This window comes from Molothrus aeneus, chromosome 16, assembly GCF_037042795.1.
Source record: "Molothrus aeneus isolate 106 chromosome 16, BPBGC_Maene_1.0, whole genome shotgun sequence".
Classification (NCBI taxonomy): Eukaryota; Metazoa; Chordata; class Aves; order Passeriformes; family Icteridae; genus Molothrus; species Molothrus aeneus.
In genome coordinates, this window is record NC_089661.1 from 13,815,290 (window position 1) to 13,831,556 (window position 16,267).

At 54.9% G+C, this 16,267-nt stretch overlaps 1 protein-coding gene across 7 annotated transcripts in view; it reads left to right on the forward strand.

Moving 5' to 3' along the window:
* MPRIP (myosin phosphatase Rho interacting protein) overlaps positions 1 to 16,267 on the forward strand; it is a 72,293-nt gene that overhangs the window by 18,056 nt on the left and 37,970 nt on the right. For all 7 annotated transcript variants that reach the window (XM_066560615.1, XM_066560617.1, XM_066560618.1 and 4 more), the window contains exons 4-5: positions 12,184 to 12,335; positions 14,227 to 14,311. In XM_066560615.1, the coding sequence (XP_066416712.1) occupies positions 12,184 to 12,335; positions 14,227 to 14,311 (237 nt within the window). The remainder of the gene's footprint in view (positions 1 to 12,183; positions 12,336 to 14,226; positions 14,312 to 16,267) is intronic.

Consider the following 16,267-nt stretch of genomic DNA (forward strand, 5'->3'; position numbering starts at 1 on the left):
TTCCATGGCTGCAGGACCCTCTCACGAGAGGCCCCGGTGTGAAACAATCCGTGGTGGGAGGTTTGGGAGTTAACAGGCAGAAAGAGGATGAAAGTGGAGTTGAAAGCTGGATGCAGCCAGCGACCTCCTAACACAAGCTGCTGCTTTGATGACCTGGCCCAGGTGCTTCCTTCCTGGAAACAACACAGCTCCTATTGTCTTCTGCAGGGCGAGCCACAAAGCTGGAATTGCTCTTAGGCTGAGCAGCAAGGACAGGTTCAAGTGGCTCCATCCTTCTGCTTTTTCCCCACTCCTCGTCCCTCGGGACCTAGCAAAGACTTTTCTGTAGAAGACGTGTGCCAGAGCAGTGAGGGAAGTGAGCTGGAGTTTAGATTGCATTTCTCTTGTTTCTGGGGGGGCAGAGTGAAACAGGCACTTGCAGCAGCTGGAGTTCCTTTGTGACTCCCGGACCTGTGGCTTCCAGCCTGGCTGCAGGCTCTTGGTGAAGGAAAAATTGAATCTGCTGGAAAAGGTTAATGTGGGAATCAAGCTCTGATGGCATTTAGGAGGGAAGATGTCAGGGCTGGCAGTGAAATGGCACAGCTGAGGCTGAGCAGTTACCCTGGCATGGGCCCCCTGGTCCCCCCAGGCAGCAGAGGAAGGGGCAGAGGTGGGTGCCTGATCCCAACTCTTTCCAAGCCAGGGCAGTGCTGGGCTCTCAAGCATCCCCCAGTCTCTGGGTGGCTGTGCCAGTGCACGTGTGAACGACCAAACCACCCAAGGAACCAACAAAACTACAAGTTTTTTGCCCTGGTGTTGCTTGGTGCTGGGGAGGGGATGTGAAACGAGGTGCCTGCAGCCATGTGGTGGGGATGGGGTTGGGTTTAAGTCTTTCCACTGTATCAGGTTGGTGAGGAAGGACCTGAAGGAGGCTGTGGTCTGCAGCCTGGGTGATGCTGGGTAACAGCATCCCTTTCCCTGCTCCTGGAAGCAGCAGCATCCCAGCAGCTGGCACATCCCTCTTCCCACTGAGCATCATGAGGTATCCTGGCATTGACTGGTGGGATTCAGTGCTGCAAACCCCTCAGTGACAGCTCAGAGAGGAGGACGAGGACATGAATGGAACAAGGCAACAAAGCTGCTCCAAAAATCAAAGCGCGTTCCCCCTTTTTTTTTTTCCCCGGCAGAGATCCTGCATTCATTGATTGTTGACATGACATATGTGGGTTGGAGAAAGGCAGCGCAAGCTTCTGGCAGGGGAGGAAGGGGCTGGGGGGGGCCGGAGGGGTTCTGCAAGCCGAGATGCTGATTACCAGGGGCAGCAAATAGCTTGCAGCTGCCTCCGCTCAACACGCTCTTTGTGGCGCTTGCAGCCACTCTTTGGACGCAGCTATTTTTAATTTCCCCAAGCGCGCACAAAGCGAAGGGGGTGGGCGATGCCGCTGGCGTCCCCCCTTCCTGCCCCCGCTCCCACCCCTTTCCCAGCCAGCCCTGCGCTTCCCGGCTTCCTCCCACCCTCCGGGGAATGTGGGGAGCTGCACTCCCTCTTTTTTTTTTTTTTTTTTTTTTTTGGGTCCGTGTTAGGAGCCGGCCTTGGCTCCCCCCCCCTCCCTCCACCCTGCGGCAGTGTGTGCGGGGAGCTGGGAAAATGCAGAAATAAATAAATACACAATTAGGCAGGCGTCCAGCCGTGGAGGGGGGCGTGCTGCAAAAGGAGACTCCGGCCAAATTTTGGAATGCCTGAGAAAGCGGCTGGAGCCGTGGGCGAGTGCAGGGCTGTGGGCTCCCCACCAGAGCAGAGGTGGCTGTGACCCCCGAGGAGGAGGAGGAAGAGGAGGAGGGTGGCAGCTCCCAGCCTTGCTCTTGGGGGGCTTCCCCCCACTGGCATCTCACTGAGTCCAGGACAAGGCGTGTTTGTGCTGGCGCGTGGTGAGAACGGGGGTCTCAGCGTGCTCTTGCCTCGGCTCAGGAGTGATTTTTCCACCAAAACCTGAGTTGTGCCCTCTGTTCAAGCAGCAGCACGGCTCGGGGTTAATAAATTACTTATTTTCAATCTTTGTTTCTCTGTTAGGTAAGCATTGGTGAATATGATATTTCTGCTTTATCCCGGGCATGAATTATTCATCAGGTTTGGAGGCTGTAAAAGGGACGTCAGGTTAAAACTTGCGTGGAGACAAGCTGAGGTCTTCAGTGAGGTTTTGTAAACAGCTTTTCTCAGGGTTACCAAGTGCAGGGGTTTTGCAGGAGTCTTCCCCCTTTTGTCTGTGCTGTTTTAAGGCATTTCTGGTGAAAAATGAAAATTTCCAGGCAGATTTGATTATTGGTCTTGCTCATTTACTTACCATGGGCTGCAAGATACAAAAGTAGAAAAAAAATAATCAGAATACTGTTTTTCCTTTATGGAGGACCAGGTAACAGCATGTGAACGTGCTCTTGGTGATATGTATTTTGTAAGATCTTTTTATTTTGTCCTGTTTCTTCAAAGCTACAGAGGAGGCTCTTCCCTGCAGTCACTGAAGTCTGACTGCAAGCAGGCAACGAGATAAAACAGCCAGACAGCTTTGCTGAAAGTTGAAATTACCATAGGTAAATCACATGTGCAGCAACTTCACTTACCCTTCACCTCCTTCCTGCAGGATCCCATCCAGGAGCTGGTTTGTGGGAGTGTGTTAACAGCCTTGTGCTCTGCTCCTGCAGGCAGCACAGCTCCTCCTGTGCTGCTGCATGTGGAGCTTGGGGTGCTCCAGGAGCTGGGGAAAGCAGGGAAGGTCCCACCTTGCATGGAGGTTTCTTCCCTTCTGTGTTTTCCTGGCGTGCACCCCCCAGCCATGCCACATCTCTGCTGCCATGGCAGATGCAGGGAGGAAATTCTTCCCTGTGAGGGTGGGGAGAGCCTGGCACAGGTTGCCCAGAGAAGCTGGGGCTGCTTCATCCCTGGAAATGTCCATGGCTGGGTTGGATGGGGCTTGGAACAACCTGGTCTGGTGGAAAGTGTCCCTGCCCATGGCAGGGGGCTGGAACTGGATGAACTTTAAGGTCCCTTCCAACTCAAACCATTCTGTGGCATGATCCTGGGGGTCTTGGCTCTTGCACCCCCCAGGCCTTGGGTGCTGTGGCTCCAGGTGCTGTAGCTGTGGCTCTTCGTGATTTTATGGCCAAACAGAGCCCTGGGAAGCTGCAGTGGGGCCGTGGGCTGCTGTTCCACTGTGACCCATGGCTGTCCCCACTCTCCTCCCTGTTCCCTTTGCTGTGGGAGGCTGGTCCTTGGGAAGAGGAGGCAGAGGGAACAGGCACGCAGCGTGGCTTTAGAAGTGTCCCAGCAGCATCCTGAGCTCATGCAGGATTTCCACCTGTTGTGATGGTGTGACTGGAGAGAAAGGTGGGGTTTTGGAGCACACCCAGCCTTGGCCCTTTCCTCCACATTTCATCAGCCCTGCTGCGATCGCATCGATAAAGGCACAGGGATCACCAGGGCGCTGGGGAGCTACTGGGATATAATTAGGGTTTTGGTTCACTTTCCTGGCTGCTTTCCCATTAGGGGAGGGACAGCAGGGATTATGGATGGAGCAGATGTGTGGAGGGAGGGGATGTTTGGCTTGCATGGGTGGTTAATGCCATATACAGGCCAGTGCTGGGGGGGGTGAAGTCTCTGTCATCCCAGGCATGGGGCATGGAGAAACCTTTTGTGCTCATCCCCCTCTGCTGGGATTGCACAGCTGCTCCCAAAGGAGGGGTTGGGAGCAGCACATGGCTGTGAATTCCCTCCTCTCCCTGTATTCCTCTACAGGAGCCAGATGTGAGCAGCAGGTTTAGGCTGCTACCCTGGGACAGTTCCAGCAGCCTTGTGTGTTAACAGTGAATTTTTCCTGGGCATTTAAAGCACTTCTTACCCCAGGTGCCACTTGCCTGTGAACCTGGTGGTGCCTGCCTGGCCAGGACAGCTCTTTGCTATCAGTGTTAGTGCCTCCACCACATTGTGCCTGTGGCAGCAAAGCCCAGCTCAAGCTGCTGCTGGGTGGTCTCCTTGCCCCACAAGTCATGTGTGTGCCTGTTGTGAGCTGTTCTCCTTGAACTGCCCAGAAGGCTCACATTTTGCACTATTTGGTGGGATGGCCAATGGTCAAAGTTTGAGAAACTCTCTCCAGCCATCACCGTGGCTTTTGGGAAGGTCTGCAGGGTCCAAGCTGGTCTGGAAGTTGCTGGAAGCAACGCAGAGTGGGTGTGGGTTTTCTGTAGAGTGTGGGGTGCAGGATGTAGCTGCTGCTTGCAAGCTCTTAGGCTTGGCCAACCCTCACACCTCCAGCTGCAGACCCCCAGGGCCCTGGGAGCCCGGCCTCCTGGTATTCCCAGCCCAGCAGGAAGCTCTGCAAAGCTCATAAGAACAGTGCTGGGGAATAATGAGATTTCCAGACTAATTTGGCCGGATTCAAGAACTTCCACTGAAGCATCTGCGCCCGTGGGAGTTGCCCAAGCCTCCGGTGGATCTGGTGCTGCTGATCCCCAGGGCTGTTGTCTCCTTCTCTGCAGTTGCTGAGTGCCAGTACAAGACCTGTATTGACAGTCCTGGGGATACCCCACCACAGTGGCTGCAGGGCCTGAAATTATCCAGAGCTCCAGCAATGGTTGTTGGAGGTGGCTCTTCATGGCTGTGATGCTGCTGATGGCTTGGTCTGTCCCTGTGTCTTTGCACTGATGCCTCTGTTTGGTTGTATTTGCAGGAGAGGTTGTGAGATGGCTGGGGAGGAGGAGATGCGTCCCTCCTTTCCCTCTAGGCTGGAAGGGAGATGAGTTTACTTAGTGGGAGGTACAGGGATTGATTGATCTAATTTTCTGCTTTCCTTGGATGACAATTACCTTGGTCATGTTCCCTCACTCCCATGAAGCAGAAATCCAGTTCCAGCTGGAACTGGGGCTGGCCAACATGGGTAGAGGTCATCCTGCTTCAATCCAAGCTTTCCTCCTCCTGAGCTGTGCCCAAAACTGGCATCACTGTGTGTATGGCCATCTTGGTGTGTGGGTGACCTTAGGAAGCTGTGGCTGCTGGTGTTTGGTGAAGCCCTTTGCTGCTGTGGAGGCTGTGAGCACTGAGGTGGTGCTGAGCTCCTGCACATGTGTGCCTGGCACACGGTGCAGGGACCACCTGGGACTCGTCTCCTACACCGAGGGGGTGGAGGATAAAGTTGACAAGGCCAATTTGGAACAGTGCAATTTAAGATTCAAGTATCAAGATGCAAATGAAGCCCATTTTTCCTTCCCACCTCCAAACAACTGCAGTTCCCTCTCCAGGAAGCTCCTGTCGTGATCTCTGCACCAAGCTCTGGTCTGTCCGTGGTCTTGCTGGGTTTTTGCCATCGGGCTGATTACCATGACAACTTGCTGGAAGGCTGCAGATATTTGTTTCCCCCTTGGCTGTTGTGCCTGTGCATCTGGGAGCAGGGAAGATGCCACGCTGGCAGCTGGGAGCAGATGGGGTCGGATATGTTATCACGTATTCCTCCTACCCCCCTCCTCGGAGGGGAGTAGGACATTTTGCATTTTAAATGCATCTAAATCCCATAGAGCAAGAGGAAAGAATGACTTTTGGGTTTGCAGGGCTGCAAGGTGGTGCCTTTGGCACTGCAGGAGTGGCAAATGCCTGTGCATTTCTGGGCTTCTGCTTTGGTCCCCAGAGAGTTGGGATAGGGCTTGAGTGGATGCTCCGAGCTCTTTGTACAACATTTGGCTTTTAGTTTGGTCCACAAACAGCCAGGATGGCAGCTCAGAGCAGCCTTTGGATACCCCACCCTGGTGGGACCTTGCTGTCCTTCCCATCATGGTGCCAATGTCTTCTGCATCTCTCTCCCTCTTCCTCTCCAGTAGCCTTGGAAGTGCAGTGTGTGTATCCGTGGTTGCAAGCTTCCCTGAAAGGCTCCTGGATTTGTCCATGCTGCTGAGGACCTAGAGGGTCAGACACCAGTGCTGAGGGAGGTTGAACCCACTTGGTGACCACCAGTGGGTTTGCTGACCCTCCCTGCCCAGCACGGCTGGTTGTGCCAGAACTGGACATGGCTGTTCCCACCACGCACAGACCCCTCAGAGGCTGTTCAGCAGGAAAGAGGTTAACAGGAAGGAGGCAGGCTAGGCTCTGGCTGCCAACTCCGACCCTGCTTTGGAGTGGGGAGCAGCTGGGAGCTGCAAGAGCAGTGCGAAAATAGCCTTATAAGGCCAAGAGAAGCTGGCTCCAGCCTCCGCACAGCCCGGGCCGGGCTCGCTCCGCTCCAGCACCCGCTGGCCGGATGGGTGCCCGTGGGGATGGGGCTACAAATCGGATGTGTGGCCCCAAAGCTGCTGCCTGGGCACTCCTGGGATGGGTGCTGGCCATGCCTGGCTGAGGTGGCACTGGGTGGGAGAGGAGCCCAGGGGTGCACACAGTCAGTTTGCAGGCAGCTCCCGGCCTCGCTCAGTGTTTAGACTCGCTGTCTGTGGACATAAACACCGACTCCGCTTAAAAGCGGCCCCTGGCTGAACTCTCCTGCCCAGCCCCTGCACTTCACCCCCTTCTCAAGCTGCTCCCCGAGGAAGAAAATTCCATCCCACTGGTAAAAGGGGAGCTGATGTTGTTTTATGTCCTGGTGGAGGCTCAGGAGGGCTCTTCAGGGAATGCAGGGACAGGTGTGTGTGGCACTTGCTAACCCATCCCACCTCTTTGGGGTGGGTGACCTGGGGCTATGGGGAATTCCTTCAGCAAAACAAATCCCAGGAGCTGGCTGTCAGCACCTGTGATGAGCAACCCAGGGTCAACAGTGGGGAAATCTGTGGTGGAGCTGGGGGAAGTGGCATTTGTGGCATTTGTCCATCTGGGGGACGTTCTGCATTGCTGACTGCACACCAGGGCAAGTGTCCCATCCCCTTCTCGTGCTGGCACAGGTTTGTTGCCGGTACAGAGGCACCTTGGCAGGTGCCAAGGCCACATCTGCAGAGCACTGCTTGTGCCTCTATCTGTGAAAGAGGAGTTTGCAGCTGAGAAAGGTGAGCTCAGGTGGCCAAGAAAAGATACCTGCCTCTTGCTTGGATGGCACAGGGAAAGCAGAGCTGCCATGAGGATATGGGAGCACAACTTTCTGCTGCCCTTCGATGGGTGACTCCTCTAGTCCAAGTCCATCCTTTTGCAGAGCCCACAGAGGTTGTTTTCAACCTCTTTGTCTAATTTAATAAATCCAGGATGCTCAGCCTGCCAGCTGATCTATAAGTGTAATAAATCTGCCCACCGCAGCGCTCCGGCCCCGTTGTGGCCCTGTCGAGAGCCTCGTGCCTGGTGGCAGGAAGCCCAAAAGGCTCATTAAAGCCCTGCTGCTGTGCCAACCATCCTAGCCTGGCACCTGGGCAGCTCATGGCAGGCTGAGCCAGCCCTGTGTGTGTGCACAGAACATCCCCAGGGTGGGATTTAGGAGGTCATGCCTCGCCTTGCATGGCTGAAAAGGGGTGACTCTACATCTGAAAAGGCATCTCTGCAACTCCCTGAAAGGTGGTAGCCAAGTGTGGGTCAGTCTCTTCTCACAGATAACAGCTGGTAGGACAAGAGGAACTAGCCTCAAGTTGCTCCAGAGGAGTTTTAGGTTGGATATTTGGAAAAATTTCTGTAATGAAAGAGTGGTCGAGCATAGGAATAGGCTGCCCAGTGAAGTGGTAGAGTCACCATCCCTGTAAGTGTTCGAAGAACCCACAGATGTGGTGCTTAGGGACGTGGTTTAGTGGAGGACCTGGCATTGCCATGGGTTAATGGTTGGAGGTGTTTCTACAATTCTGTAACTTTTCAAGGAGTTGGTGCTTTCTTGATGGCCTCCAGGTGGAAATGGTGGATGTGGCTCTGGGTTAGGCTCCCAGTGCCATGCTGGTGCTGGGAGCTGCGTGTCCAAGCTCTGTCTGTGCCCTTGCCCAGCTGTGGTTGTCTCCATGTTGCCCTGATGTGCCTGTGACAATGTGACAGCAAAGTCTTGCTCCCTTCTGTTTGCATCCTGCCTGGAGCACTGTGATCAGCTGAGCCCAGGCACTGGGATGGGGGAAGCTTTAGCAGGCACAGAAGCTGCATCTGCAGAGCACAGGGGAGTGCTGTGAGCGAGCAGCACTCGGCAGCCACCTTCATGAATATTTTAGCTGGGAGAATTAACATTTGTCAAGACACATTTATGGAGGCAGCGTGGATGTCTCTTCCCCAGGCACTGCAGGCTCGCTGCTGCTCCAGGGCAGTGCTGGGAGCCAGGGCAGTGCTGCCAGATCCTGAGCCCAGAGTGGGACAGCAGAGCTGTGATCTCCCCTGGGACAGCCAGGCCCCGGTGCCAAGGCAACCAGCCCGCCATGCGAGATAGACAAATGGTTGTGGGTTTTTTGTGTTTTTTTTTTTTTCCTCTTCCCCTCCTGGTTCTTGGCAGACAGTAAAATGTCCCTTTTGTTTGGTTTCCTCCTCCCCCCTGCCCCATCGCCTTTCTTTAAAGGTTGTGTTCCAGATTTCATCAACCCATGTTGTGTAATAGCCCTGGACAACGGGCTGGGCATTGGCCATGTCCCATGGGGGCCATGGCAGAGCCCCTCCTCAGGAGCCTGACCATGGGGTTACCTGCTCCAAAACATCCTGTCTACAGCTCCTGAGCAGAGCTCCCTTGTATTTTGTATCAAGCTGCTATGATCCCCATGTGTTAGAAATGACAGGGAAAGTCCTTGGAAAAAAAAAATCAGAATTTTAAAAATCAACATAATCCTGTTTTTCTAGCTCATATAATCCTGGTTTTCTACCTCAGCCCTGCAATGCCTTATGGAAATGAGGGACTTTGCAGATAAACCCTTTTGATTTACAGCATCAGCTCCTGTACCTAGTAGTTCATCACCCATGAAGCATCCAGCACTGTGCAGCATGATGCAGTAATGCCCTGCTTGGGATTTCTTCCTTCAAGCTTCTGAGAGGTCCCCATTCTTTCTTTCACTCCTTTCCACTGCCCAAGGAGGGGGCTGCTGCAGTTGCTGAGCTCTGCATCCTGGGAGCATCCATCCAAAGATCCCTGCACCTCATCCAGAGGCTGCTGATGTTGTTGATGTGGAGAGCCTGGCATGACTCACAGCCTGGGCACCCAGGGGAGGGAGAGGAGGAGGAGGAGGAAGAGGAGGAGGAGAGTTCTCTATAGGCTTTGTGTGTTATGGAGAGGGACACTTTGAGCACGTGTGTATGTCAATAGGGGTCTGTCACTCCAGAGGGAAACAGCAACACAATTGTCTCTTGTCTCTGGTTCCTCTGCTGGTACTGGCAGCCTGGAGAGCTGGAGCTGCTCGTGTGATGCAAGTGCTCCTCTTCCTGTGCTGGTGAGGGACAGGCACTGCTCCGGTGGCTGGGCTGGAGGCACCTGGTGGCACTGGTGGCCTCAAGGAGGGCTGGTGGTGGTGGCCTTAATGATGCTTCCACAGAGGTACACCCTCGTGTGCTTCCACTCCTACCCTTAAATGACACACCCAGCCACCAGATCCAGTTCTGGGGTAGCTGTGGGCTCCATCCCATTGGCAGCAGCAATGGGAGAGAGCAAAGGCAGGACCAGTGCCTGGGGACAGGGCTGTCCCTCAGCTGGGGACTGGCAGCATTCAGGAGCTGAGGCTGAGCATCCACTCCTGCCTTGCCCAGACACGAAGCCACGCTGGGGTCTGATGCTGGGTTCAGCCTTGTATCAAAGCATCTGCTCTTCCAAGGGCTGGTTGAAATCCCAGCCCTGTTGTTTTGGTGTCTCTGCCATGCAACACTTCTCTGCTTCTGCATTTCTTTATTTATTTCCTTCCAACTGCTGGAGCCACACAGTCCTCACCTGACCAGGGACCAGCTTTGCTCATCCTTCTCCAAGGTTCCCCAGCCTTGAGAAACCCTCCAGCCCAGAAACAGCTGCTCAGAGGTGAAGAAGGGGTCCGAGCCATCCCCTTTTCCTTGGTGCAGTTTGTGTGTGTACACACACATTTCCACCAGGCTCCATTTGCATTTTGCTTCACTTCAAAGTGCCTGTGCTGCCTCCAAGGAAGGAAACAAATGGTGTAAAGGAATTTACATCCCAAGTGAGTGAGGCTGCTGGTCTGTCAGGTTTCATCTGCTGCTGAGGGGTGTGGGGTGCAGGGGAGCTGCAGTGGGATGGAGGGTTCATCCCCGGGGCCGCAGGTGCAAGAGGGTCACTCCCAGCTTTGTTCCCAGCTCTTTCCTGGTGTTCTGGCTCAGAGGTGCAGTGGTGGATGGAGACTCATGTGTCAGGCTGTGCAAGATGCCAGCATTCACCCTTCACAAGGAGGGCTGAGTGGCAAAACCACTTTGCAGGGCCAGCCCCCAAACCGGCTCCTCTGCTGCCGGCAACGCTTCGGTCAGGGCTGGGTGTGGGCAGCAGGAGCAGCCACCCTGCACTGCCATGGCCTTGCAGGGTGTTGATTCTTCCTCTCCTCCTGTGCCAGCTCCCTGCCAAGTCCCTCTGGGGCCTTACAAGGCGTCAAGGGACTGAGTGACCCAAGATCCCCCTGTGGGGCTCCCTCCCTCCTCCTCACCCCCCTGTCTTTGTTGAATTCCCTGGTGCAAAACTGCTCTGGGAGGGGAAGGAGGTTGGACCTGGACCTTACAGTCCTGGAGGCCTTGGCTCTGCCAGAGGCCAGCAAGACAAAAACTTTTCTAAGACTCCACTTGGAACAGGAGAAAGTTTTTCCGTTGGGTTTTTATAGCTCCCGGAAAGCGGGGTTTTATTTTTGTTGTCTAAGACAAAAAAATCCTCTTAGGAGCTGACTACCCGTGGCAGTGCAGGGCAGGAGGCTGGGCATGCGCCCTGCTGGGAGTCTGGGCTGGGCTTTGCTCTCCCTCCATCCTGGGGGGGTCTCTGGATGCTGATTTCCACAAGGAGAAGAGGAGAGTTTGGTGTCCCTGATGTACAACTGGTCCAGTTCATGTACCCAGTGCTGCAGCACCTGTGATGGCTCCTTGCCACCCCTGGGCTGTCATAGGATGCTCCCACCCAGGGACACAGCTGCAGGGAAAAACCTTTTTCCTGGGGAAAGGGGCTATTTCCCACCACCCACAGATGGCTAAACTGGGAGCTCTGGGAGAATGATCTGAATTTTCTGGGTTTGTAGGCTGTGGCCATTGAGCTCTCTCCTGTCACCCTTTCTTTGCATGGCACAGGCTGCTTTTGGAGGGGTTTTGCTGGCAGGGGAGCTGGTTTCCATGGTAAAAACCTTAACAGCATCTGCCAGAAATCTGTCTCCTTGTTGGCCCGGCCATCTGGAGGGCACAAGGAGGCTTTGGCAGGGTGAAGAGTGTCCACAGGCTGCTTTAGGTCCTCTTTTGGTGCTGTTGGCAGCTCAGAGGGATCTTTCCATCAGTCATTTATGTCCCAGTGCAGGTTTGCCCTGGGGTGCTGGAAGGACCCCAGTGTCACCGAGCCTGGTGGGGACAGGCAGGCTGGGGACAGGGGAGCCATGGAATGGCTCGGGGGGGAGGGCTGCAGGCACTGGGGACGGGTGGATACGCTGTAATCGGATGAGCCAGCGCTGCTCCAGATGGACCTGTCAGCTCTTGTCAGTGCTGACACCCCTCTGGATGTCCCTCAGTGTCCCCTTGGGCCACAGGGGCCACCACCTGTCCCACTTCACCAGGTCTCCTTGGAGCTATGGGGCTGAGAGGTGACACTGTTCAGAAAACCCACCAAGCAAGGTCCCTTCCATGCTGCAGCCCCTCCCTCCCTCCCTGGGAAACTCTGTGGGTTTTTTTAAATTTTAATGAAAAAAACCTGGTGCTTGTGTCTGTCTCTTTATCCCTGAGCCATCCTGTGCTGAGGACAGTGGGACCTTGGTGCTTTGCCACCCCTATCTCCAGGTGCCACCCCACCAGCCCAGATGGCTTGCAGCTGCAGAGCAAAGCCAGCCATTTGGTGCCCTTCCTCAGTGTCTGGGTGCCACAACAAGGCAGCCATCCTTCCCTGCATGTTTGGCATAGGAGAAGCACCTTAGTGGCAGCAGTGGACCAGGCTGGTCTGGCAGGAGTTGTACTGGTTGGTCTGTGTCCCTGAGATGTGTGGCACAGAGCTTTGCTGTGTCTGGTTACCTGTGGGCAAATCATCTTGATGTGTAGGATCCTGGTGTCCTCCAGGAGAGCTTTTAGGGCTCAGCTCTGCACTCCTGTGCTCTTCTCTCCTTAAAGTTGCTCCTTTCTCCTTTCCCTCGCAGCCAACCACCCTCCCCCAGGGCACCATCAACATGAACCAGTGCACGGACGTGGTGGACGGGGAGGGCCGGACAGGACAGAAGTTCTCCTTGTGCATCCTGACACCGGAGAAGGAGCATTTCATCCGTGCTGAGAACAAGGAGATCATCAGTGGGTGAGTGCAGAGCTGGGGCTCAGCCACTCCCAGGCTCTTCCATTAGCCAGGAGGAAGAGGAAGGTGGGTAGGACCTATGGCTGTGCATACCCAGGCTGATCCTGGGTGCTGGGGTGACCCCACAGTGCTTTTAGGGATCCCATCCCATTTTAGGTATCCAGCCCACTGGTACAGGTCCTGTAATTCTGGGGCTGGCATGTCTGACCCCGAGTGCTATCCACCCTCTAGTCCTCATCCATCCCTGGGCAGATGTGGAATCCTGGGGTGAATGCTCCCCACCTCCCTGGTCCCAGGGAATCATCTCACCTCCAAGGGTGGTTAAAATGTCACAGGAATGCAGTGGCTCAGTGACACTGAAGATTAGACCACTAAAATGAGCAAATCAGGGTGAATTTCCCAACTCCAGGTGCTGGTTGGTGACCTAGAAACATCCTCTTCCATCACTCACATGGCAGCTGGGGTTGAAGCTGGTGCTGGTGAAGGTGCAGAGCCCTGGAGAGCCCAGCTGCCAGCACACAGTGACAGTGGCTGTGCTGCTGCTCACCTGAGAGCCTTTCCCACATGGAGTGCCCAGAGCTCAGTGCCTCCCTCCCAAAATTTGACATTTGAAACTCCAGCAGGAAGTTGAAGGGATGAACACTTGCTCTTTCCCACTGTTCCCAAGGCACAGCATCTCCTGCCTCCCCCAGCCCTGGCAGCAGCAGAGTCAGCACTTTCTGCTGAGATTTCTATTTCCAAGCCTTATCTTCGGTCGAGACTCCCCTAGTTCTGTAAATACTTGTTGAAATAGACATCTTTCTACCAAGAATTTGTGATTTTGACCAGATGAGTGTTTTCATGCATTGAAATTTCCCTGCCCTACTGAGACAAGAGAGCACAGGTGGACCTTAGATTGACAAACCTGTCCTCGCAGCCCCATTCACAGCAATGTGCTGCAGTGGCTGTGGAGCCAGGATGCAGAGCCATGTGGGAATCACAGCACAGGGCAGTGAGCTCCTCTCCTCCCTGGCAGGAGCACTGACTGCCCCAAACCATGGCCAGCCCCATGGCCTGCTCTCTCCACCCTCTCCCCACGCTCTGGTTCCCAGCTCAGCCTTTGTTGCTGGTCCTGCCAGCCGTGGGAGGGAGAGGCATTGCGGAGTGAGGTGGGGCTGATTTATTGCTCATCAGCCCAGCAATGGGTTTTGAAGCAGTGCTTTTGCTCCTGACTGCAGGCATTAATCATCCCCCAGCAGTCCTACTCTGGGGCTGAGCCAGGCTGGTTTTGTTTGCAGTTGCAGCACGACAGGAAGATTTCCCTGGCTGGGGGAGAATTGGTTTCACGTTCATTCTGTGCTTCTGGCGTTCATTGCTTCACCAAACCCCACTTGATGTTGTCATCTCTGAACACTTTACAGCAGCAGTGTGCAAAGCAGGGGGAGAAGGAAAGGGGAGCAGGGACATTTGAAGTGGGAATGTTTCCCAGTGGTGCAGGGATCCCTGTGGAGTTCTCAGAGATGCGGGGGCAGGTTGTCAGGCCACGGTGGGAGGACACAGGACTTCTCAATGCCGAGTTCATGCTGCTCTTCCTTGGACAAAAGCGCTTTGTCTGCAGTGTGCGGGTGTTGGCATGGCTCAAGGGACAGCCCTGCTGGAGGCTCTGTCCCTCTCCACTGTCTTTCAGGATCCTTGAATCCCTGCCCCATGTCAGCCTTGGCTGTGGCCTCACTGTTGCAGAGAGCAGGGTTTGAGCCAAAGCACCCTGGGGTCATCCCTCTTCTCCTGCCTTATTTTTCCCCCAGGAGCTGCTTGGGATGGTTTCTGGGTATTGTTCACCAAGCTGACCCTGGCCAGGTCAGCATCACTCCTGTCCCTGTGGCACAGACCTCACCTTCTGCTTCTCTGCCTGCAGGTGGCTGGAGATGCTCATCGTCTATCCCAGGACAAACAAGCAGAATCAGAAGAAGAAGAGGAAGGTAGAGCCCCCAACTCCCCAGGTAACCCAGGGACACCCACACACACTGTCACCCAGTCCCTTGCCTCCCTCTCAGGGCTGTGGCCTTGCTCTGGTCCTGGGGTAGATCCCCCCAAGCCATTGGGATCACCAACCCTCTGATGCTGCCTGTGTGGAGGGTGAGAGCTGGGGCAAACCAGGACAGCAGATCAGTGTGAATTAATTCCTGGTCATCACTTCCAGGCTCACACACTCCTGCTTTCCTGGCTGCTCTGGGGCCACGTTCTGCCCCCTGTGTGCTGTTTTGTGGTGCCACCCCTGCACACAATCCTGGGAGTGGCCAGAAAGCCGCATGGTCCCCAAGGGGGACCAGGGAGAGGTGCTGTTCATGGGCCTTTTCCTCAGAAACAGGATGAAATTCCATCGGGCTCCAGTTACTCCCTTAGAGATGACCCCAGAGATAATGGGAATGAAAGGAAAATACGAAAGGCCAGGGCCAGGCTGGGAGCTCCGGGGGCCGGAGCTGGGCTCTCCAGGGACCCGCCAGTGGCTTCGTGCTCACTTTGACTATAAATGGTAAAAAGTGGGGCCGGCTCTGACTCACTCGTTCCTGCCTGGCTCCCACGTGGCTGGAATGGGGGACAGTCCCACAGATGGGGAACGTGACCCCAGGGCCACCCTCATCCCTCGCCGGGGCTGAGAACAGCCGTGTCCCTGAGGCCGCCTGACCTCTGGCTGTGTGTCCCACCACCACAGGGGACCGGCTGGGAGGGCTCCTCCAGCCATACTGGGGACCAAAACCAGCACCAGGGCTCCCCTGAGCCTTGGTCAGGGCTCCCCTGAGCCTTGGTTTTCATGTCCTCTTTGATGAAGTTCCAGGGATGGCCCTGGTACAAACTGGGCCATGGATTGGTTTTGTACAGTGTTTGTTTGAATAAGTTTTCATCACTCCACTGGATGAAGATGTTCTGGGCGGTGGGAAAAATGTTAGTGGGGGGATGATCCTTTTTTGCACACCAAGCTGTAAGTCTGAGCCACCCCCTGCCAGGGTCTGGGGTCCTCACAGCCTGGACAACCCCATAAGTGCTGGCACTGGTGATGCTCCAGGGAAGATGCCTCCTCCCTTCATGTTATGAGTTGTCAATCCTCAGTTCCCAAGAAGTGGACTGTTACATTTGGGACACCCCAGGGAGTGGATGCAGCAGGGCAGGGATGCTCACCCTGGCCAGGGTGCACCACTAAACCCAGGCTGGCTTCAGGAGGGGGACGGGGGGGAGACGACAAGAGGCGCAGAGCCAGAAAAACATCATTCTGGGTTACATTTCATCACCATGGCAACCTCTTGGAAACCGTACAGGATCTGAGCTCCTGAGCACCAAATAAGGGAAGCGGCTGTGGGAAGGATGCTGGCTCCCTGTGGGCAGATGGGCTCCCCAGGTGCTTGGGGATGGGGACCAGGGACCCTTGTGGCACACTGCCCTCTTGTCTTGGGACAGACCACCCTGTTTTGCTTGCTACCCTTCTTGCACTCTCTCCATCCCATGTCTTCCATCCCCATGGTGCTGGAAAAAGGCTCAAATTCACTTTGCAAAACCAACCTCCATGTGGGAACTGCTGCTGATGGATGCTGTGCTGTGTCAGGCACTTAGGAGCAGCCTGCAAAGGCAGAAGCAGCATCTTCCCTCTGTCTCCCACATCCTGCTGATGCAGGTGGCTGGTCCAGGGAAGGAAAGAGGATGCTGAGGAGAAAATGAGCACCAAATTCTCCTCTGTGAAATGGCCTCTCCTGAAGTTGGCTGCTGTTCAGCTTGCTCTCCGTGTGCTGGTTGAGAAAGCTTGCATTCTTCCTAAAGATGGCCACACACTAATCAGGCAGTAGATTATGTCTTAGAGCTGCTTAGGGAGGGGTGGGCACCTTTCTGATATATAAAAAAAAGAATTTTATATTCTTGCTTTTTCTCACTCTCCATAGCTTTTGCTTGTCTGTGGTACAGCAGAC